Source organism: Pelodiscus sinensis, chromosome 2 (genome assembly GCF_049634645.1).
Source record: "Pelodiscus sinensis isolate JC-2024 chromosome 2, ASM4963464v1, whole genome shotgun sequence".
NCBI classification, from domain to species: domain Eukaryota; kingdom Metazoa; phylum Chordata; order Testudines; family Trionychidae; genus Pelodiscus; species Pelodiscus sinensis.
Window position 1 is genome coordinate 86960229 of NC_134712.1, and position 24485 is coordinate 86984713.

General features: G+C 39.1%; 1 protein-coding gene across 2 annotated transcripts in view; it reads left to right on the top strand.

The window, feature by feature from the left end:
- The window catches only part of GNAL (G protein subunit alpha L), a 312920-nt gene that overhangs the window by 196470 nt on the left and 91965 nt on the right, over positions 1-24485 (top strand). For both annotated transcript variants that reach the window (XM_006117488.3, XM_014570679.3), the window contains exon 5: positions 19853-19950. In XM_006117488.3, coding sequence (XP_006117550.2) covers positions 19853-19950 — 98 coding nt within the window. The remainder of the gene's footprint in view (positions 1-19852; positions 19951-24485) is intronic.

The following is a 24485-nucleotide window of genomic DNA, read 5'->3' on the forward strand; positions in this document are numbered from 1 at the left end:
TGCCGCCTCTGTTGCCTCACACAGGGGCTCCTAGCTCCTTGTGAGACTACTTCCTCCCACCGCAATCCACATCATGGTGGGCCCGGCGGGGCTGGAGCAGCGCTGGGCCCACAGCAGTTAATGGTTTCTTGGTAAGCATCACCCAGTAAGGGAGGTGCTTACTGGATAACTGGTTTACCAGCTACTCGTTCACATCCCTAAACAAAGAAGCTAAATCATCATCGCTCAGTCTTTAAATCAGGATCAGATGTCTTTCTGAAAGATAACTTGTGAATGAACTCAAGGATATCACTCTGTCATGGTAGGTTAGAATAATTCCATCTATTGCAAGGAGTACTGAGTGAAAGTTTATGACTTCACTTATACGGACCAGTTTAGATGATTATAGTAGTCCATTCTGGCCTAAACATATATTAATCTACTAAGTAAGCCCTTTCATTTTCAGTTTAAACTGATTTTTACCCCCAAAAAATCTCAGGTTTAACAAAAAGTATTAACTTTTTTTCCCCAATATTACCCACTTTTGTACCATCAAATAAATAAAAATAACTTGTTTTATTAGGAAAATACTATACATTGTATGAGAAATATATATTGTGATAGGACATTAGTCTGCAAAGCTGCCTGTGTAAGTAAGGCTATATTTTAGTTTAGAAGATGCATAAAATAAACAAATAGGCATGCACACAAGTTCTGAAGTGTTTGAGCATCTGAATATACTGAAGCAAAATACAGGACTATGTAGCACTTTAAAGACTAACAGGATGGTTTATTAGTCTTTAAAGTGCTACATAGTCCTGTATTTTGCTTCAGCTACACCAGAGTAACATGACTACATTTCTATTACTATTCTGAATATACTGATGCATCCATCTCATGCCAACCACATACACATTTCAAGCTGTTAGCAGATAACCATTTAAATATTCACCACACTAAAATGTATGAAAGGAAAATATGAATCATAAAACACTTCAGAAGTAAAGGAAATATTCAAAAGCTTTTAATAAACAAAACAGGAGAAAATGATTAAGTTGAGTGTATGCACTGCAAATGGTGTGGCCCAATTAAGTGTAAATATTTATAGGCAAATAGTTCTCATTCTCAACAGTAAACTGTATTCAAATCAAAAATTTTATTTGGGGATTAGAGTGAGATTGTTCCCTTAAATTCAGGCATGATTTTTGAGCTCAGCTTGAGTTCTGCAGCAAACCACATTAATTCCATTTATCAAAACGTTAATTTCCTGAATAATTTTCTCCCTTGTTTGTTCCATCCACCAAAATGTACCTCATACTTACCCAGAAAAATTAAGTTTTTTGTGCCAGTTTTCAACTGTTTTTGTTGTTGTAGTAGTAAATAATGATTGATTACCTGGGGAAAATTCAGTAAAATAAAAACTAAAAATGAAAGGCCATAAATGCAAACTTTATAGCTACGCTACAGGTTGAATCTCTCTAGTCATGCACCCTCAGGACCTGACCGGTTCCAAGCAAGAGAATTTTTCCAGACCACAGACGTTCAGTATTGTCTAGCAGCATTATCAGCACTTCCACTGCTTACTGGACTATTGGAGAACATTTAGCGGTAAATTAGAGCTAAATAACAGCACAGAACACTGACGCTAAGACTGGTGGCTGTAAACAAACTTTATGACTGCAGATTTGGCCACACCCATGAAAAGTGGACATTCAGATAATTAAAATAATTTTGGACGAAGGATGTTTCTGGCCCAGAGTGTTCTAGACTAGAGAGGTTTAACGTGTACTTGTCTATAGTGAGAACTTGATTATGTTGACACTAGTGAACTGATAATGTTACTTACAATGTAATGACAGAAAACGACCACTACATAATTTATACCTTATCGTACTTTGAACTCGTATGTCACCCTTATCCAAGGATCATGATATGATTTACATATATTAATCAGTTTAACTTCATAACCCCCTGTGAGGTAGTGAAATATTATGCTCATTTATGGGTGGGAAACAAAGGCAAAGAAGTTGCAGGATGCCGGTTTTCTTAAATCAGTGACAGAACCAGGAATAAAACTCAGGAAGCCTGATTTCCTATCCTCTGATCTGATCATACTCCGTACACTTTCCACTGTTGTAACAGTTACATAGAAGTATGATACACCTTTGTTAATGCCATTCATTTTTGTTACCTAAGTATTGCAAAAATGTCATCATTGTAGATAACAGCTCTGATTTTACATATTATTGCATAGGTTCTCTTTCTTGCTTATAGGATCACCACTCATCTGCAAGTTCATCTGTATTCTAAGAAACATAGCTATTGACAAAATCCTATGGAGTAGACCAGGGATGGAAAATAAAATGGTGGCGGTTTGCCAGGATTAGTCCCTGGCAAGCTGCCACTGCTATATTTACTGACACTTCTGCAGGTACAAGTGATTTCAGCTCCTGTTGGCAGTAGATCATCATTCCCAGCCAATGGGAACTGGGGAAAGTAGCATGGACTGGGACACCGACAATCCATGGCCAACAGGAGCTGCAGTTGCCCATATCTGCGAAGGCAAGGGTAAATACAGCATTGGCAGCTCGCATGGGGAACTGGATCCTGTGTGCTGGTATTTGCTCATCCCTGGTATAGACTGTAGAAACCTTTCTGTCCTTGGCACAATAATTCATTGAGAAATCATACTGTAGCAAAAATCTTTTAAGGATCACAGTTTCAAAATAGTCCACTAAAATGGTTCTTCCTTCTTCCCTTCCGTCCCCTCAGTTAGGAAAAACCAAGATGAGAAGTGAAGGAAATATTTGCAATCTATTTTTTGCATCATTGAGCTGTTCCATTGTGCTGAATCAGCACCAGGAATTGGCATAGGCCTGAAGTAGAAAGATTGTGTGTTTGTAACCAGTTGATTATTATGTTATGGATAGCGGTATATTTGTTCCAGGGTTAGGCAGAACGGAAAAGTTGAGGATGTTAATTTAACAACCTATGGAACATTCTGACATGATTTGATATACTAGAAAATATTTTAAATCCAAAAATAAATTGAAAAACTGTTTCATTCTTAAATTGCAAACAAAAGCTGTGAAAAAAATTTCTTCAGGTGAAAAAGGGGGAGATGTTGTTGCACTTGACATTAGAACATAAAATTACCATTATTCTAATAACAAAAATACATGATGGATCCAATGACTAATTTTACTGACTATTTTCAAGGGCAGTAAAGTAACTACAGTAAAACTCCGATAGTCCGGCATCCAACTGTTCGGCACTCCTGATACTCCGGCATCAAAATGCCAAGCGCACCTGACCAGCTGATTAAAAAGCCTGCTGCTCAGCACAGGTGCTGGTTGTAACCAGAGGGAGCATAAGGTTCGGGGGGGGGGGGGGGGGGGGGGGGAGGGAGACGAAGTGGGATCGTGTTACAGTATGGAGAAGAGCATTTTGCTTCAGGGGAGGGGAGGGGGAGAAGGATCAGGTTACAGCACGAAGGAGAGAGACTCGAAGAGGAAAGGGGAGAGGAGAGGGAGGGAGATTGTGTCCTGGCCAGCTGTTAAACCGTGCAGCTGTACCGGACCTCCTGATTCTCCGGCAAATCTGATAATCCTGCACCACCTAGGTCCAAAAGGTGCCAGATTATTGGAAGTCTACTGTAATTAGCTTTGCCCTTACCACTAAATGTTGTTAATTTTAGCTAAAATTATAATTTTTAAAATCCATTTTTCACTGCACAAACATCATATTTTTGTCACAATTAAATTCTGCTCATGTGAGTGTGTAAATTGGAAAAATAAATGTATTTCAGCAAAACATTGATCTGAAGAAGTGGGTTGTGTCCACAAAAGCTCATGATACCATCCATGTTTTTTGTTAGTCTCTAAGGTGCCACAGGACCATTTGTTGTTTAAGTTATTTGAATAACTCTGTGAGCCTTTAAGGACCTGGACCCAAAACATTTGAACCCTGAGTGTCCACAAGACTATTTTTTCTAGTGCTTCAAGGTGCCTGGACTTATAGTACGAAGTAAAACAAATACAAAAGATAGTATCTTCCCTATAACCACCAAACTCATCTGAGAAGAGAACACCAATCACAATGTTCTCTTTAGGAGCTTCCCAAGCTATTTACCTCACTTCAGTCCTCCCTTTTTGTTCAGCTTTTCTCCATTAGGATTTCCTCTGTGAGCCTCCCTCTCTCCCTTTTTTACCTTCTTTTTTCTCTCCCTTTGCTATTACTCTTGGTACATGTTTCTTTACGTGAGGGAATTATGTTCGCCTCTTCTTCTCTCTAGTAGATTTGACATCTTTTTATTTCCATAGTTCTCTCTATCCTCAGCATTCCATGCAGGTGACATAGGTTTCTAAAATGCACTATGACAGACTCAAAACTACTTCTGGGCGAATTCTGCACCCAACAATTAAAAATTCTGTGCACAATATTTTAAAATTCTGCAAAAAATGTCAAAATAACACTCTGTAATCTCACCAGTTTCAATTATTTTGGTAATTTATTTCAAAACACTTGTCAGCGAGTATGTCGTTAACAATACAGACACATACAAAAATTTCCTGAGGAGTAGAGAATTAAACTCCAATGATAACCCAGTATCTGTTTTTCTGCCCCATACTTCAGAGTCCAGTTAGGGAGCCAGACTCATACTTCTCCCTCCCCCCTCACAGCCCCAGGTGTGCCCCTTCCCGCCCAGACACTCACATTCCTGTCCCTCCAGAAGCCAGCTGTGCCCTTCACCACCTCAGACATTCACAGACTCTATCCTCCTGGAGTTTGGGGATCCATAGGGAGAAACACTCTAATGCTAGATCCTAGGCTTGCATAGAATTTCCTGCCTCTTGTTGCCTCATTTCTTCATGGCGTGCTAGGAACTGCAGCTTCTGGGAATCCTCCAATTCCTTCAAATCCTCCAATTCCTTTCCCTTACCCCTGGCCTTTTCTTCTGTTTGCAAGCTGGGCTTTTCTGGGTCCAGCAGCGCTTAGTGGCGCCCAACATCTTTGCAGCCCTTTTCTGGTGGCGGGGGAGGGAAGGGGGAAGGGAAAGGAAATTCTGTGCATCCAGCATTCATTTCTGCAAAATTCTGCATTGCACACTGGCACAGAATTCCCCAAGGACTACAAAATGAAGCATACAGTTAAAATGAAGAGTAGGATGCCTGAAATGAAAGATAAATTTCTTCAATATGAGTAAAGTTTATAACTTACTGACTTGGAAACAAAGGGTAGGAATAAATGGTAAGTTTTCCAAATAGAGAGAGGTAACTAGTGTAGTCCCCCAAGGATCTGTCCTGGGACTAATCCTATTCAACTTATTTATAAATGATCTAGAGAAAGGGGTAAACAGTGAGGTAGCAACATTTGCAGATGATACCAAACTGCTCAAAATAGTTAAGACCAAAGCAGACTGTGAAGAGCTTCAAAAAGATCTCACCAAACTAAGTGACTGGGCAACAAAATGGCAATTGACATGTTCATACGTGTAAATTAATGTACATTGGAAAAAATAATCCCAACTTTACATACAATATAATGGGGACTAATTTAGCTACAGACTACTCAAGAAAGAGAAATCTTGGCGTCATTGTGGATAGTTCTCTGAAAACATCTAGTCACTGTGCAGTAGCAGTCAAAAAAGCAAATAGAATGTTAGGAATTAGTAGAAAAGGGATAGAGAACAAGACAGAAAATATCTTAAACCACGGCCCACAGCTTGAATACTGCATACAGATGTGGTCGCCTTATATCAAAAAAGATATATTGGCATTGGAAAAGGTTCAGAAAAGGACAACAAAAATGGTTAAAGGTTTGGAACAGGTCCCATATAAAGAGATATTAAAAAGACTTGGATTTTTCATCTTAGAAAAGAGGAGACTAAGGGGGGATATGATAGAGGTCTATAAAATCATGAGTGGTGTGGAAAAAGTGAATAAGGGAAAAGTTATTTACATATTCCCACAATATAAAAACTAGGGGTTACTAAATGAAATTAATAGGGAGTATGTTTAAAACAAAGAAAAGGAAGTTTTTCTTCACTCAATGCACAGTCAATCTGTAGAACTCCTTGCCAGAGGATGTGGTGAAGGCTAGGATTTTAACAGGGTTCAAAAAAGAGCTAGATAAATTCATGGAGGTTAGGTCTATCAATGGCTATTAGCCAGGATGGGTAGCAATGGTGTCCCTAGCCTGTGTTTCTCAGGAGGTGGGTGACGGGGAGGGATCACGTGAGGATTACCTGTTGTGTCCCCTCCTTCTGGGGCATCTGGTATTGGCCACTGTTGTCAGACAGGATACTGGGCTGGATGGACCATTGCTCTAGCCCAGTATGTCTATTCTTATGGTCGTACTTGAGCAGGGCCATCCAGTTCAGGAAGAACAAGGCATTTATTGAGCAGTCTCTTTGGGACTAAAGTGTCTAAAGTATTATACTAGCTAAGTAAAGAAGTACTCCCTAGATGAAATTTAGGCACGAAGTTCTTTAAACACTTGAAATACTATTATTCTTATTTAAAATTTTAAATGATAATTATCTGGATATGTAATATTGTTTGTGATGGGGAATCAGCCATTAAAGTAGATATCATATTAACTGTTGCTTTGTCCTTAACCCTTCCTTTAAGACTGTCCTATCTGCAAAACTTTGCCTGTGTTCAGTTAGAAACTTTCAAGACTTTGCATACAATCATGTTTTGCACTACTAGGGCTTAAAGAATTGTTAGATGCTTTTCTAAAATTGAGAGAATCTGTTTTTATAGATGTAGCTCTGGAAAATGAAACCTTAATGCATATTTCAAACAGTACAAATGCATTCTGTGATCTACTTAGAGTAATTCTGGTTATCTTCATTATTTAAAAAGTCACAATAGAAGTTTTTCTTTTGGGGGGAGGGCAAAGGAAAGAAGAGCTTATAGTGGCATACACTGGTTGCAACCTTAAATATGCCGCCACCATGAAGCAGCTCCTTAATTCACAAAATACTCCAAGTATTAACAGTTCTCTTTTTTGGTTAAGTTTTTAACCATGATTTAAGCATATTTCTAATGCATTTAGTTTCACCAGATACTTTCCTTTCAATTCCAAGTATGGAAGGATTCTCTTAGGAGTTGATTAGTTCAATCTGGTCTCTCAGCGCCCAAAGATGCACTCACATAATTATATTCAGTGGGGAATGCTGTTTACAAATCTTCCATGTTAAGGCATAGATTAAAGTTATATTTAGTGAGGTTTCTTCAATTTTTTTATGATTATTACTTTCTATAGAAAGCAAAAAGGGGTGTGTGAGGAAAAGAAATAGTTGTATCTTTGATTTCCCTTTGACGGGCACCTAGTTAAGCCCAGGGGGACATCTCTGTTGTTAGCAGCCAAACTGCTGATTTGCCTATCAAAATGTTTTACTAATTAGCAAGGTAATTGCACAGTTATTGCACACGCAGAAGTTACAGCAGAAAAATACCCTGCTGGGGGTGGAGGTTATCTTCTCTCCAAGGGTTACTGCCTAATTAAGCTGACACTAGAGCAGGTGCATGAGGAAGCTCTGAACATTATCGCTAAGCAGGTCCCGTGGGTGCAGGGTGGCCATTCCTAAATGGTTTTAATGATTCTCATGCTATTACTTGGGTGCTAATGAAGGTTTTGATTAGTGTGGTGTTGGAAGAATTAAAAGGGTATTCTGTCATGCCCATGGTTTTATTTTTAAATTGTAACCCTCTTGATCTGTCTTGGTAGTCTTAGGAGTTTGGGCAGCTGAATTTTGTGTGCCCACAGCAAAATAGATTTCCTCTTTGATCAGGTTGATACATAGAGGGTAGAGAAATGGAACTGACAGAGCCATAAGGGACATTCATGTCTCCTAAACAAAAGGTTGATTATCAAGAGACTGCTTGTTTGTTTGAGAACTAAGCAGAATTTTCTCTTGTCTGTTTTACCTGGTAAAACATTTGAAAGTGTTACCCTAAAAAAAATCTAAATCAGATATATCCCATGATAAAGTGATTGAACTGTGCAGTTTGCAAGTGTTAGAATTAACCTGTGAAACACAATATAGATTCTTCTTTAAGAATGGTTGTGATGGAATAACAGCTAGTTAACACAAAAACCTGTAGACTCATAATTTATTTGTCCTCTGGATTAAAAAAAAAAGACTCTGTATAATCTGCTGGGACAATTATGTACCCATTTCCTTAATATTTAACTGCCAACATTACCTGCTAGCTTCATAATTTATTACCATTTAGTTGTTTGATCATGTCCAAAGTATTAACCCTGTCATACATTTTGTAAGAACCCTGTTAGGTTCTATCTATCTACATGACACATTTTAGATATATTGTAACCAGGTCCACTGCATTGGCTCATTTAGTAATGCAGACAGGACTACTGGGATCAACATTTGAGATGGTGGAATAAAAATGATATGAGGATAGATATCAATAGTACTTCGTCTTCTGATTTTACATATTTGTGACGATTTTTTTAAAGTATCAGAACTCTGAGAAGAGGGTGCTAATCTGGTAAGAATATTATGTACTGCATATCAAAAAGTGAGTATTAGTATTTGTGTGTGTTCTGGATGGGAGCTGGATGCATGTAGGTAACTGTATGAGTCGGTGGGTTTTCTGTAGAGAGTGGTGTCTAATTTTCCATTGTTGATTTGTACGGTGGTGTCCAGGAAGTGGATCTCTCGTGTAGAATGGTCCAGGCTGAGGTTGATGGTGGGGTGTAGGTTGTTGAAATCTCTGTGGAATATCTCCAGTGTTTCTTGGCCATGTGTCCAGATCATAAAGATGTCATCGATGTACCTTTATGATGTATCTTTATGATCTGGACACATGGCCAAGAAACACTGGAGATATTCCACAGAGATTTCAACAACCTACACCCCACCATCAACCTCAGCCTGGACCATTCTACACGAGAGATCCACTTCCTGGACACCACTGTACAAATCAACAATGGAAAATTAGACACCACTCTCTACAGAAAACCCACCGACTCATACAGTTACCTACATGCATCCAGCTCCCATCCAGAACACACCACACGATCCATCGTCTATAGCCAAGCCCTTCGATACAACCGCATCTGCTCTAACCACACTGACAGAGACCAGAAGCTTCAGGATCTCTACCAAGCATTTATAAATCTCAACTACCCACCCAGAGAAATAAAAAAGCAAATTGAAAGAGCCAGACGAATACCTAGAAACCATCTACTTCAAGACAGACCCAAGAAAACCAACAATAGAACACCACTTGTCATCACCTACAACCCCCAACTTAAACCTGTCCAACACATTACCAATAAACTACAGACTATATTGGAACAGGATACCATACTCAAAGAGGCTCTGGGAGACAGACCCATAGTCTCCTATAGACAACCACCTAACCTCAAGATGATTCTTACCAACCACCACAGGACATACCACACTAATACCAACCCTGGTACCTTCCCTTGCAACAAACCCCGTTGCCAGCTTTGTCCACATATTCATTCTGCTGATACCTTTATTGGACCTAACCAAGTGAGTTATAAGATCAAGAACACATATTCCTGCGCATCCAGAAATATAATCTATGCTATCATGTGCCGAAAGTGTCCGTCTGCTATGTACATTGGACAAACATCTCAGACACTTCGCCAAAGGATTAATGCCCACAAAACAGATATCAGACAAGATCACAAAGAGAAAACAGTTTCTTGCCACTTTAACCAGAAAGGACACTCTCTAAATGACTTAGCCACCTGCATTCTGCTACAAAGACCTTTTACATCTGCACTTGAAAGGGAATCATCTGAACTGTCATTCATGTTAAAATTCGACACTTGTCAACAAGGACTTAACAAGACTTTGAACTTTCTCACCCATTACCAAGACAGTTTCCCCAATTATCACCTGTAATACCATTAACTCACAAACATCCCACTCTCCCTACCTTTAATATCAGCAATTCACAGACACTTACCTTCCTTCCTCCCCCTTCCCACCCCCCCGCATCCCCCTTCTGTTCTGCAATGTGATTTGTCCTTTTCATATTTGTTCATTTTTTTTAATTGTATCCTTTGGTATATATGGTTGTGACTACTTTCTTCCACTATTTGATCTGAGGAAGTGGGTCTGGCCCACGAAAGCTCATCATCTAATAAACCATCTTGTTAGTCTTTAAAGTGCTACATTGTCCTGCATTTTGCTTCAGAAATAGGAGACAAATTATTAGAGCTATGGAAAGACCAACCTATGAGAGGAGATAAGGATTGTTCAGTTGAGAGAGACAACTAATGAGAATACACAGTAGAGTTAGACACAATTATGAGTGGTACAGAGAAGGTAAATCAGGCGTTCTTATATGCTTTGTCTCATACTACAAATCAAGGAAACTGAAAGACAAATTCTAAACTTGATAAGAGAACACTTTTCCACTAACTACTATATATTTTGAAAAGTGAGTTTTTGTGAATTTGTTTGTGCAAAATAGTCATACTTCCTGATTACCTACAGATACCAAATTTTGCATAAACAGTCCTGCCACTTAAATTAGCTAAATGAACTACTATTCACACTAGACTATGCTGGGTAAAAGGTTTAAATAAGTGTTTCTCTAAGTGGTACGCGGCCCCACTCTGAGAAAGCTGCTAACGGGACACTCTGGTTTGTTTACTTACCGGCTCCCATTGGCTGTGGTTTGCCATTTGCCTATTCAACTATCATTTTAGTGCAAAGAAAATGTTTACTGTTACAAATTGCAAAATAATTCAAATTAGTTACCAAAAGAGTAATGGAAGCTTTATGAGTTTCTGATTCAAATTTAGTACGTATGGTAATTATTCAATACAATGAATAATGTTTGAAGTTGAAATCCTACAGATTTAAAACTGTTCTTTTACTTCCCTTTTGCAAACACATTAATAACATATTTTATTATATATATTTAATTTCTTGAACTTTCCTATAAGTGTAATCTACACAAAAATGACTTTGCCCAGTCAATGACGGGCCTCACCTGCTAGTGCATAGTAACCAGTAGTACTCATTACTACAGGGTATTAATGAAAGTAAGCATAGGCACCGACTTCCCCTCTACCACTTCTCCCCAGGCTCCTCCCTCACTCCACCTCTTCCCCCAAGTCCCATCCCTCCTCTGCCCCCATTCCAGCACATTTCCAAACCCCAATCCCAGCCCAGCCTCTTCCCTTGCCAGCCCCACCTCCACTTCACCCCTTCCCTGAAGCCCCATCCTGTCTCTTCCCACCCCTGCCCTGAATCCTCCCCAAGCGCATCCTGTGGTTGCTCCTCTCTCTCCCTACCGGAGCTTCCTGATTGCCGCAAACAGATTGATTTTTTGGGAGAGCAGGAGAGAGGTAGGTTACTGGGACCACCAGTGTGTGATACGTGCTGGGGAATGTAGCAGAAGAAGTGGCTTGGTGTTGGTGAGTGCTCTGCACTCACCAGCTTTTCCCCATGGGTGCTCCAGCACCAGAGCACCCCCACAGTTGGTACCTATGACACTAAGAATTGAGAAAATGATGAGACGTTTATGAGCTTAATAAAATATCTGCAATGACTGCGTGTGCGTGTATGTGTTTAAAGTAACGATATCAGGCTTTGAGGCACAAGCCAACCACTAACTGCTGCAGGGTCTGAAGAAATGACCTTTTGGGGCAGATGGTCTGTAATTTCCCATCTTGGGGTTTCTTATATCTTCCTCTGAGGCATCAGTTACTGACCATTGTGTGAATTAAAATACCAGACTAGATGAGTCAGTGGCCTTGATCCAGTGTGGCAAATCCTATTTTTCTATACAAATAGGAGAAGACTTTTTGTTACAGGCAAAACCTATAATTGTGGTTGCCTAACAGTTTCTATTATAGATGCAGTTTTCAGCTGCTTACCAGACTTTAACCAATTTGGCTGAAATTTTCCATGCCAGTTGTCAGCCACAGGCACTTTGTGTGTTGAAACTTAAAAAAACCAGAAATGGTTCTGGCATTTCAGAGAATGAGATATGGTGAAAATACATTGTTTTGTCCATGTTAAGGAAAATTCTTCCAACCATTTAAGTGAGAAGCTCTAGCCTTTTTATTCTTTCAAGCAGGAACTTGCTCCAAGAGTTTAATTTTTCTGCCTCTCTCAAAATCCACCCAAATTTGGCTGCATTATAAGTCTCTGAAAATCACAGTTTGCATGTGACCATTGAAGTGTCTTAGGATTCGGCAGGTAAATTTTCAAAGGATTCCATCTGCATTAAGCATGCTCCACGCCTGGGCTACTGGAACTAAGGTGATCTTTCTTTTTAATTGTTCCTTCTAACTGCTAGGGTTTTGCTCTGATGAAAGAACAGACAATGGGGGGATTCTTTTCTGTGCTTGTGGCTCCACTGTGTGCGCCCAGGTAGTATGGAAGGAAAAAAAGAAGCATGACTCATATAGGTGGGCAAGGAATATTATGGGGAACAGGGACAATAGCAGAGGGAGAGGGACAAGCTTGGAAAGGACAGTAGAAAAGAAGGATAGCAGCAAGAGGGACAAGCATGGTGTCAGACATGTTAGGAAATGGTCACTAGAGCACATATAATGGTTATGGACCCCCTGGTAATCAGAGGGCAAGATAGAATTTGGGACCTCTTGAGCTAAATAAATGAGCCTCTGCTGCATTAGCTAAAAGTTGTGTGCCTGTAAGCTAAGGCTGCAGGAACCTCATGAATCTCTAAATGGTGTAGGTGCCCCTGGAGGAAGACAGCTCCACACCCAGGAGGTATGTGGATTATGCACACTCCTCCAGAACCTGGAGTGGAAACTGAGTCTCAGCAGTCCTCTGCTTTTGAACAAGCAGCTGTGAAACCTACTGGTTAAGTCTGTGTCTTCTCTTTAGTGGTTAGTCTTCATAGAAAAGACTCTACTACTATTAAGAGTTCCCCATTGTCTCAAGTAGTAGAGGTCTGTATTGTGTATTTCAGGGTATATCTACACAGCAACGTTATAGTGCATGTCTACACTACAAGCCTTATTTCAAAATAATGTTGAGCTGGAAGACTATTTACTCCAACTCATAGTAACCCTGATTTCATGAGGACTAAGAGAAGTCAAAGGAGGAGTGTCCTTCCTTCGACCTCCTGCTGTGTAGACAGTGCCAAAAGCCGAGTTAAGCTTTTTCATCTTCAGCCACACAATTGACATAGCTGAAGTTGCATAGCTTAATTCGACATTAGCCCTACTATGTCGATGTTCCCTCAAGATCTCAATTTTGCTGATGGCCCATATATGTCGGGATGGTTCCATTGGTATTATGGGATTTCATCTTCATCTGGACTGTAAGTACCTATAGTCTCATCGGGGGGGGGGGGGAGGGGGGGGAAATCACTGACCTAATATGAACCTTTTTCAGTTTGTAATGCAATCAAGATGAAGAATTTTATTTTCAAAATACATAAAAATCCATTAAGATATGTGGTTGTTTAGTCTTCTCTTATTTCTTCCCTAATTTAGACAGTTAAGAAGTTTGTTCCCTAGATAAAAAAGTTTGTTCCCTAGATTTCAAGAAGGATCATGTTGTAACTTCCTTCAAGGTGCATTTGAAATAATGATTTTAATAATGATTTGTTATGAATATTGCTTAAGTTTCTCTCATGATATATCTTGTCTAGCAGGAACCTGCCTACCTGTATAGAGAGAAAGTGCTGGACTCTGGTTACTGAAATGCCTTGCATACTGATGATTCAGTGCTGATTATAGTAATAGCATGAGGAAGTGATCTATATGTGATATGTACTTGTGCATATCCTAAAGTCACTGTATGTTTTAAAAACACTGTTGGCCCTTTTTTGATATGAGTGACTAATCAAATTTCATGGCCCAGGGGATGTTCCAGTTGGAAGTGGACATTGGTGGAGTCTGGTTTTTTTTTTTTTTAAGTGATCTTGTTTATTTATAAGAAATCCTGCTTTTCTGAACACAGAAGGAAGCAAGAATAAAAAAAGAAGCTTCTTAAGCCTAGCATACATCTAAACTAGGCCTTGGCCAAGAGGCGGCCCAGGAGCCAGATCCGGCCTGGAAAACACTTTGATTTGGCCCGCGGACTGCATCAGGCCGCTTTCTGTTTATATCGAGCTGTCCGTGCCACCGAATTTCCAGGTGATGGCTCAGGCAGCAGGATCTTATTTAAATGCCCCATGGCTTCTAGTCGCAGCACTACCCACGCAGGGGCTGGAGCTACGCGAGCCATTTAATAGCCACAGCAACCCCAGGCGGCTGCCAGGCAATGCATTAGCAGTGGGGCAGGGAGCCCTTTGCTGTGTTTTTAATTCCAAGCTTCCAGCCCCAGACAACTCTAGTCCCCAGCCCTGCCCCTTCTACCCCAGGCTCCACCCCTTCCCTTGACCGCATACCAAAATTCATTAAGTGGCCCCTCTGTGAAAATTATTGCCCACCCCTGATCTAAACCTTAGGTTGATTTAGACCCTGATTGGTCTGGAGGTGGAGAGCTGCAATGCTCCCCCTTCTCTCTAACAAAGGCTCACGCCAGCTAGAGAGAACCACAGCTGTTTTAAAACAGCTGGTGTGTGTCTCTAGCTTCTGCACGCTCTTGTGGGGACAAGGAGACTTTGTGCGCTCCCCCGCCCCCAGACCGTGATTGGCCCAGGGTGGGGGGGGCTGGATCTACCGGCTTGGTGGGCTGCATCCGGTCCAGGGAGGGCCCTTTGCCCATCCCTGGCTTAGTAGATGAAGATAGGAAGTAGGCTGGATCTAGGCGATTCTCCAGATGTAGTAGATAAATTTGGAATATGGGCTCTAGGTCACATCTTGGTGCCTGATGGTGCAGTGCCCTCAGCACCTGCAAAAAGGATAATATATTAGGGTGCTTATTAGGGGAAGGGACAGGGTTAAAAGTGAGCATAGAAAGTGCATGGTGGTGGTGGTAGTCTTGAAGTGATGTAGGATTTCTGTGGAACAGTTAGTCACCAAGGAAAAAGGACTGTAAATGTAGGTGGGAGGCAATTTACAGACAAATATACTCCTCTGCAGTAGCTCAGTTCATTTTAAAGAGGTACGTTATATTATAGGACATGCGTTAGACTAAGAAATCTGGGAGTCATTTTAAATAGTCTGCTGTAAAATAAAATAAACAGGCTAAAATATTTAAAGCATAAAATTTCTGCCCAATATATTTGGTTGGTCTTAGAGACCAACACTGATTTGTGTGAGGTGTCTTTATACAAAATGGGGATAATAGATGTGCAGAACTATACTTGAGGATAAAGAAACACAAAATTATATTTACATCTAGTGAAAAACAGATGTAAAAATACTTCATTTTACCCACTGCCAAAACTCTGTTTGACTCCAAAAAATGTAGATTTTTTTGATAGTATGTGAAATAGAAATTTGAAAATGAGTAAGAAATGTTTACCAAGTGGAGATACAAACAAAAGTAAAGAAGGAGAAGCTTATAGGCAGTGGGTTTTTGAGATACCCAGTGTGTCTCAATAAATTCAAGTCTTTGAAAAGGGGAGTGGTTTTATTATCTGTGCCTCCTCCTCCCACCATATTTTATCACAGATAGGCCTACAAAGATAGAGGCCACGAGGGGAGAGGGTTTCCAGCTCATCGTACTCCAAGAACAGAAGCATTGGACCCTAAAATTGGGGATCACAGCTGAACTTTTTTTCTGACACTATGCTGCTTCCCCATGTCCTTCCCTTCAATGACTGAACCCTGGGATTGAATGGAGATGCAGACCAATCTAAATAGATAAATCCAATAAAATACAGGATTAGAATAAAATATTTGGTTTATAAATATTTAAAGATTGTGCCATATTTTCTCTTATTTTTATTGCCTTTCTTAGATCTTTTTTTTTGTCTGTTTTATGCTCTCTGTTCTCTCCTTGCTCTACCCTCGTAATTTTTTGTTTGTTCTCTCACTTGGTTTCTCTTTCTGCTGTAAGAGTAGAGGACTTTATGATGTCTATAACATAACCTCAAAAGGTGGAATTTTGGTGTTTAAAGAATCAAGTGTTTTAGAGACTTTCATATCCTACAGAGGTACCAGAATTTTCCCTTTCAAAGTCACCAAATACACTTCATTTCATCTTCTACACAAAAGTCAAAAGGAAAACTTGTTTTGAATTGTAAGGCTTAGGTTAGTGGGTGGTTCTGGTTCTGGTTCTGGTTGAATGGGCCTGGCTCCAGAATTTATGAAGTAAGTAAATCTAAAAAAAATTAGATTATGATACTATCAAGTTCTCTCTTGAAATCTGAACAAATGAATTGAGAGAGAGAAATGTTTTCTGTTCATTTTATTATAATTTCATTTTTTTAGATATCTTGATGCTGTTATAATAGTCACAATAGAAAGACAAAGTCATTGAATAACACTTCACAGAGTGTTGTGCTTTATTTACACCTCAGTTTCTTCAATATTTGAAATCCTCCGGGAAGGTGGAAATCACTTTTTCACATATACATTATATACAGTACATTTGGAAAATATATTTGGTGTAGTTTTAGTGTTTGTTTGGTGCCATCTCTTGTGTAAAATCTTTCCTCCATTTGTACTCTAATCTGAAAGTTTTTTGGCATCTGAATCACTTGCCAATTAAACATGCTGTACTGTCTTGTGGATGGTGGGATTTTGGAGGTGGGGTTTAAGACTGGAGGGCGAGTTCAGTAATAATGTACAGAAATTCCTCATTTAACACTACAGATATGTTTCAGAAAATGATCGTGTTAAGTGAAAACGTGTTATGTGGGGCCAATTTTCCCATTGAAAATAATGGAAAAGGTGAGGGTTGCATTTCAAGCGGTGGTGTCTGTTGAGACTGGGACATAAGGTTAGGGGAGAAAGGGAATTGGGTTACAGCCGGGAGGAGAGGTGTTTGGCTCTGGGGAAGGGGAGGGGAGGGGGATTGGGTTGGGAGTATGCCCCTGTGACAGGTCTGCCAGGACCCACACTGTGTCCGGTGAGGGGAGGTCGCTGGGGAACGGCGCGGTGAGCGGTGAACCCTCCGCCACTTTGCAGGGATGTGGGGGAAGCCTCGTGCAGCCACCGGCAATGGGCTGGCTAGGGAATTTGTGTTAATCCAGGGACAGTAGTGTAATTCAAAAAACGTTCCCTAAAAAAATCATGCTACTGCGAAAACGTGTGAAGTGAGCACGTGTTAAATGAGGAATTACTGTAATGCATTAACAGAAAATTTCTGCTATGAATTTTACTGTCAGAGAAAACATTCTTCTTCTTTGAAGGATATAATAGGGGTTGGAAAACAGTTCTATAATTTACAGACAGTGAACCTCAGAACAGTCCTATGATGTATATAGTGATTTTATACCCATTTTTCCCTAGTGTATTTGAACCAGACTGAAGTTAAGTAATTTGCAGAAAATCACATAGCAAGTTAGTAGCTGAGCCAGGAATTATGGTGAGGCAATAACCTTTCCAGAGTTGAGGTTACAATCAGCTTCCGTTATGGAGCTAAGTATTAGCTTGCCTGTAGCTTTGGCTTGGAAATTAAATTGTCCTGATCGAATCCAGATTTACTCTTTGACAGTGTTGCATACTTTTCCTATTAAATTAGATATGCAGCATTATTCTAAATGAACAGCAATTTGCGTATTACTAAAAATTTCTACTGCCAATTGATATATGTTAGTTGCTTCCCACATCACATTGTTGTTTAAAAAAAATGACAAAATGTAGTTTGTTACAACAGCAAAAACCCCAACAACAAAGCTTTAAAATTCCAGGAGTCAGGGTTAGTTCTTTTATTATGATGAAATGTGTATTTCATCCCACTGGATTAGAATAATATATTTATTTGGGAAGTGTAAGATTTAGGATTCCCTTAATGATACAAAGATTTGTATTTTTGCAAATGACATGATAGGTAAATACCTTGTAATTTAACCATCTTAACTGTTGTTTTTTTTAATGAGTTTGGAGTTGAGGGAGGGGTTCTTTTGAATTGTATTAGAACTAAAGAGTCAGAACCCCCAGTTCTCTGTTCCATTAGACAGCACAGTCTGGAGTGGGATACAGAAACATTTAAACAGCAACTGTACACACTAATTTTTTTAGGGCAGGAAGTGAAGGATAATGCCATTTCCAAACAAAACTGCAGTGTGACATTTAGGCAGACAAAAAGTAATTTTGTAAATTGGGGCCAGCACATGTATTCATGTGGTAAGTGCCATGAACTTTTTAATTCACATAAAAGATAAAAGTCTTGGTTTTATATTTTCCTACAGAATGTGATTTCTGAGAGTGCAGAGCTACTTGCCACTACAATGGGAAACTGTTGTTTACTTCTTTCTCAGAGGGAAGACCATTGGCATCTATATCATCTAGGGAAGTAAAATCCCATTTAATTAGTTAACCGCTTAAACAGGGCAGGCAGGGGGTGGCGGGCTGCTCTGGGTAGGCCGGGTCATTGCGGACTGTGCCAGCTAGACTGAGGGCCCGCTTCAGGTAAGGGGGGCTGTTCTAGCCCAGCCGAGCCACCAGTTAACCTGTAAGAATTACCCGATAAACTGTTTAACCATTGACATCCCTAGTATCATCAATACTTTTTCTCTGGTTTCTGCATAAGCCTCTACAAAAGGTCCAGATTGTAGTGAATTTGTGTGAGAGACCTTCCTAATTGTGGGTTTTGGCTGAGCTAGGCACTCATTTACCCAATGGAAACAACGTACCTTGAAGTGCTTCCATGCACAGAAAGAATATTGCTTGTCTTTTATAACTGTTCTTTGTACTGATGGGATGGGTTCCCCAGAATCCAAGGCCAAAGTCTTCTGAATAAAACAATGATTCTCAACCTGGGGTGTACAGAGATCTTCCAGAGATTACTTCAACTCATCTAGATAATTTGCTTTCTTTTGCAGCAGACTACGTAAAAAATAAAATATTATGCAGACAGTGATTTGTTTATACCAGGGGTTCTCAAACTTTGTGATACCACCACCTCCTCTAAGTTGCTCATGACCCCCCTCTAAGTTGGTCGCAACCCCCTGAGAGGTCGGGACCCACAGTTTGAGAAACACGGGTTTATGCAGTACTCAGCCCGTGGGCTGTTTCGTTTTAATGGGGTCGCCAGGGCAGTGTTAGACTTGCTGAGTGCCACAGCAGAAAGCTTAAGTCCAATTTTTTGAGCTAGGTGAAACTTGGAGTATTCAAGACAAAGCACATTCCTGAAAGGGATACAATAGTCTGGAAAGGTTGAGACCCACTATAATAAAGGATCCAGTTTGGGAGGTAGCAACTACATTTAAAGGGCTTTCTTTTGCTAAGTTGCTAAAAGCTATCAACAATCTGTCCATCAAAGGTGCTTTAACATTGCCATATATATGGTAGTGTAGGGTTGTATGCTCAGGTGTTTGGTGTTCCGATTTCATTATAATTATAAGAGTTAGTTTTGATTCATCTTTGATTTCCTTGAGAGGATCCGCTATCCAAAATCCATGTGTCAGAGAAACTGGTTTCTTACTTAGAAATTTGTATTCTTGCACTTCAGTACACCAACCCTTTTTGACATTTCTTTTGGTCACACAGTGAAGTTAGGCTGGATCCTTTTATTAATTCTTACTTTCCAAATAGATAAGAGCTCTTTTGGAGAAGTAGTGAAAGGCTGAATTATATAAAATTCTTGAAATCAATTGATAGGTTGTATGTGAAAATACTCCAGCCTTGAACTAGTCTTCCTGAGACTTTGATTTTACTAATACTACTTTACTTTTTTCTTCTTTGTGTCTATTTTCTTATGTTGCAACCTTTTAAAGCATGAAGATTTGAGGAGGGAGGAACCATTGTTTCTTTTGAATTGAAACAGAACTTGAGAAATCTTCTCTTATTTGTCACAATTTCCAATTTTCAGGAATTCTTTGAACATGCAAAAAAGCTCTGGGATGATGAAGGAGTAAAGGCATGCTTCGAGAGGTCAAACGAATACCAACTGATTGACTGTGCACAGTAGTAAGTGTTTATTTTCATGTAATTAATGCCCAAGAATGTAATCGATTATAACAACTCTGAAAAAGATACTTTATATTTGCAAGATTTGGGAGTTTGTGGTACACCAAACAACATTATAATTTCCTACATCTACAAAACATGCAGAGCAAAAGTACTGAAGATATTACTGTGTTGCTCAGTTATTAGACAGTTACAATTTTTGCTGCTGAAGAATGCTAGAATAAAAAGGAAAAGTTAGCAAGTCAAATAATTTTAAGTAATAGCTGTCTGTTTTGAAAAGTACCAACCTAGACCAATTTAAATTATATTAAATCATTAAGATTATTTTAAGTGAAAACACTTTTAAATTTTTGTTTTGGATGACTCTGTATTTGAACATTTTAAGCATCAGATCACACAGTGAGATTACTAAGGGTTTTTTCACCTTTTATTAAAGATTTTGAAATTTTTATCAAAAGCAATGTAAACCTATATCATGTTTCCTTAGTATATTCAGCAAACAAATAATAGGTGACAGGCAGTTCATCTAATAAACTAGCCAGTTTATCTTCTCATAGAGCTACTTCAAGTCAATCAGTAAATTTGTTAACGCAAGTAACAGTTCCTAAAATGATTCACTTGTTAGGCTGTGGTTTACACAGAGTTCCAGTGGAACGGTCTATATGGCTATGTCTAGACTAAGAGAGTTTTTCTGTCCAAGGAATACGTCTGCTCTTCCAACATTTTTTGTGGAAGAGCAGATGCACTCTTTCGGAAGCGCTGTCACAAGGAAGAAGGGCTCTTCTGAAAGAGGAGGTTTTTCCAAAATTTGGCCCAGTGTAGAAGGACTAAATTCTGGAAAAGCCTCTTCTCACAAAACAATTGGAAAAAGGTATGCAAATTGTGGAACACTATTTGCATACCTTTTTCCAATATAAAGTGCCCTATCCCGTAGGCCACGCCAGAACCCACCCCACCTCCTTCACTTCAGGGTGTCCCTTATCCCGCCTTCTACCAGGGCAGCCTGGGCATTGGGCGGCCTCATCCTATGTGAGGATGGGGATATGAAAATCCCAAACAGGTTATAACACACAGTACATCCACTCTTTTCACCCATCTGCTACTGTTACTATATTTGACTATCACCAAAAATGATAACTCAGCTCTGAATTAGACTTCGATCAAAAGTGTATATTAAATAAATTGCTGTTGCCAGAAATCTTGCTTTTAGAGTTGCTTCGTGATTTAAGATTTTTGCAGAGCAGGTTCTGGAAATCAGTCTGACTGGTGATTATGATGAGCAGCAATATTACAGGTCTGTTGCAAAACAGTGTATCCTGATTCTCTGTTCTCTGTATTCAGACCCCAGAAGAGAGACAAGAACACAAAGCAAACTCATTCCCTCACTTTTGCCAGAGACTGGCAGTTTAGTGTCTTCGGGTCACTGCTCTCCTCTTCCTACCTTGACTATATTGTGGGAGAAGAGAAGCCACCACACGTAGACACATTTACACATGACAGTGTGGTGGAACCGTGTATGGGTAGAAATTAGCTTAGTTAACTTCAGTGGGCATAGTTAGCCACAATTTTGGCATTCTTGGCTTTTCCTGCTGAAATCAGTTCATGGCCAGATTGACTGGAAATACCGCTATTTAAATGAAAGCAATGATTCTGAATGATACAGCAAATGTTGCAAATGACCCTACATTTGTGATTTCTGTGGATTTTTTCCTCTATGGTACAGACTTGGTCTGTGATGATTGAGAGGTCCAGACTGAGTACAGCATGTCATGTATTCTAATGAAATAAGAGGTTGGATACAAGAAAGTAGATATGTAATAAAAGTAAATAAGGTAAATGTAGGTAAATAAGATGACTAACAGAGAAATCCTATAAACCTTTGCCAGACCTGTTTGGGAAAGGGAGTAGGAGGCAAGGCAACAGCATGTAAAAAATAAAATGTTTCTTTGTAATATTAATGGAAATATGTTTATATGTTGGAAAAGATGCCTCAAATAAAATTTCTTATATTTGGGGAAAAGACCTATACTCCAATAGTTATGTACAGAAAGGAAGCACAAATGACAAAATGGAACTGGGGTCAATTCTGATATCCCAAATAGTTAAATTAAACTTTGCATTTTTCTAAAACCATATAAAGGATAACCATACTTTATCCCCCATTTCCTCCAACTGATCACTTGTTTTTAAGATAGTCACCAAGCCTGCGTCTAGACTGGCATGATTTTGCGGAAATACTTTTAATGGAAAAGTTTTTCCATTAAAAGTATTTCTGGAAAAGAGCGTCGAGATTGGCCCGGATGCTTTTGCGCAAAAAGTGCTTTTGCGCAAAAAGTGCTTTTGCACAAAAGCATCCGTGCCCAGTATAGACGCTCTATTGTGCAAGAAAGCTCCGATGGCCATTTTAGCCATCGGGCTTTCTTGCGCATAAAATTAAGGTGCCTCTCTACACTGGCCCTCTTGCACAAGTATTCTTGTGCATGAGGGCTTATCCCTGAGCGGGAGCGTCAAAAGTATTTGCGCAAGAAGCACTGAATTCTTACATTAGAACGTCAGTGCTCTTGCACAAATTCAAGCAGCCAGTGTAGACAGCTGGCAAAATCTTGCCAGTCTATACGCATCTCAAGAGTTTAACAAAATTAGTTAAACTAATACAGAATACACTCTGTTTATCTAATCCAAATAAAGCTAGAAAGAACTACTACTAAATATAGTAAATTGGCATAAAGCTTTATCCATTATAGTTCTGGAAATAATGCTTAGAACTTTTATGTTTTCCATTTTCAGTGTGCTTTACAAATACTATTTAATACTTAAAGTATGTGAAGCTAATAGCTTTTTGATTGAGTACATGGAAGAAAAGTTAAGTGACTTTCTTAGGTTGCAGAGGAGGTCAGTGTCAAAACAAAGATTTGGCACTCTCAAATTCTGGTTTTCTGGTTCTGTGCAAAACACACACACACATCTTTCTCCTGGGGAAGATTGTACCGATGCTTACAAATGGATTAATATACTCTCAATGTAGGGAACAGACTGAAAATATTTCTGGTTTAAATTGCGCCCCAAAGCAATTGCTTATTATTATTATGCAGAAGCGTTGATACAGTCATGATGAAGTTAATGGATGGATAGTTATTGCTTTTTGTTTGTTCTATATTTATATGTTTTATGTTTTGTATTGTGGTAGTAGCTATTTCATGTAAAAATTTGCATCTTCCTTACAGGAGTTGGCATAATTTAGAACGGTAGAGTTATCTTATTCCTTCTTATCTGAAGTACATAATATTAAAAGTAAGTTTGAAATAATGCTAGAAAAGATGCACTTATTTTCCTCTAAACCTAGAGAAAATGCTTTGTACACACGTACTAACTTGCTGTCTAAGGAGGACTGAATGGAATTCCATTTGAAGCACACTTAAGAATTTTTCTTTATTTGTCCAAAAAAAATAACATTAAATGGCAATAGCATTCTTCCCCTTCATTTATTCCCAAAGTTCCTAGGGGTTGAACAAGCCACATTCACCATGTTTTCATCTTATCCTAATTTGCTGAGCAAGCATCCCAGAGCAACAGTTGAACCTCAATCTTGAAGATGGCAGTGCGGATAGTGTGCAAGGCCACTGTTTCTCTCTCCATTTTTTAAAAAGTTTATTTTCTAAAATAGATATTATTAGTTTACAAGGTAGGTGGGATGTCTTTATAAAGGATGCTGATTATTAAATTATTCATAAACAAAATCGAAGTTACTATAATTTGATTGCAATTCAGAAGCTTCAATGAGAATTAAAAATACATTTTAAAAGCTTAGCTTAGTTTATATTTGTATTTATTTTTTTGAGAAGTATTAATGTTATGTGGCTGGTAACAGAGGCAATGCAAACCAGCAGAGATAGTAGGGACCTCGTTTTCATTTACGCTAGAGCTGTAAATTGCATTTGCATTCACTATAAGGCTGCTTTACACTGCCAGACTGGTGTACGGGGCTTAGTGTGAATGAACATCAAGCCATAGGTGTCTATTCATAGTTTTTCTGCCATAACTTCCTCTGTTAGCTGAACTTTGTTTAACAGCTGTCACATAAGTACATAACATGGAATTTGGCAAATGGAAAAACTGTGACCAAGCAGGATATTTCGCTTGAGGTCTGATAACTCTAGGTGTATCCTAAGCAAACGTTTTAAATTTTCGATCTCTAACTACAAAGTTATACAGCATATTTATATTCAGTACTGAGAAAAAGCTACAAGATTTTTAAAAAATTAAATAAACTACAACAAGTTGTGTGTTTTTTAAAATGCATTTCACAGAAGCAGCAGTGTGTTCTTTTCTCTTTCTGGGCTGAAATATGTTGTCACTTTTTTATAATTCAGTCTCCTTAATTTTTTATATTCTTCACAAATATAAAAGACGCTGCACGTAAGATATTAAAATATGGTTCTAATTGTGCAAGGACCTCATTCATTTATTTTCCTTTTAAAATCCACTTCTCTTCTCTAGACTTTGACAATGTCATACATTAAAACCCTGCTTATTGA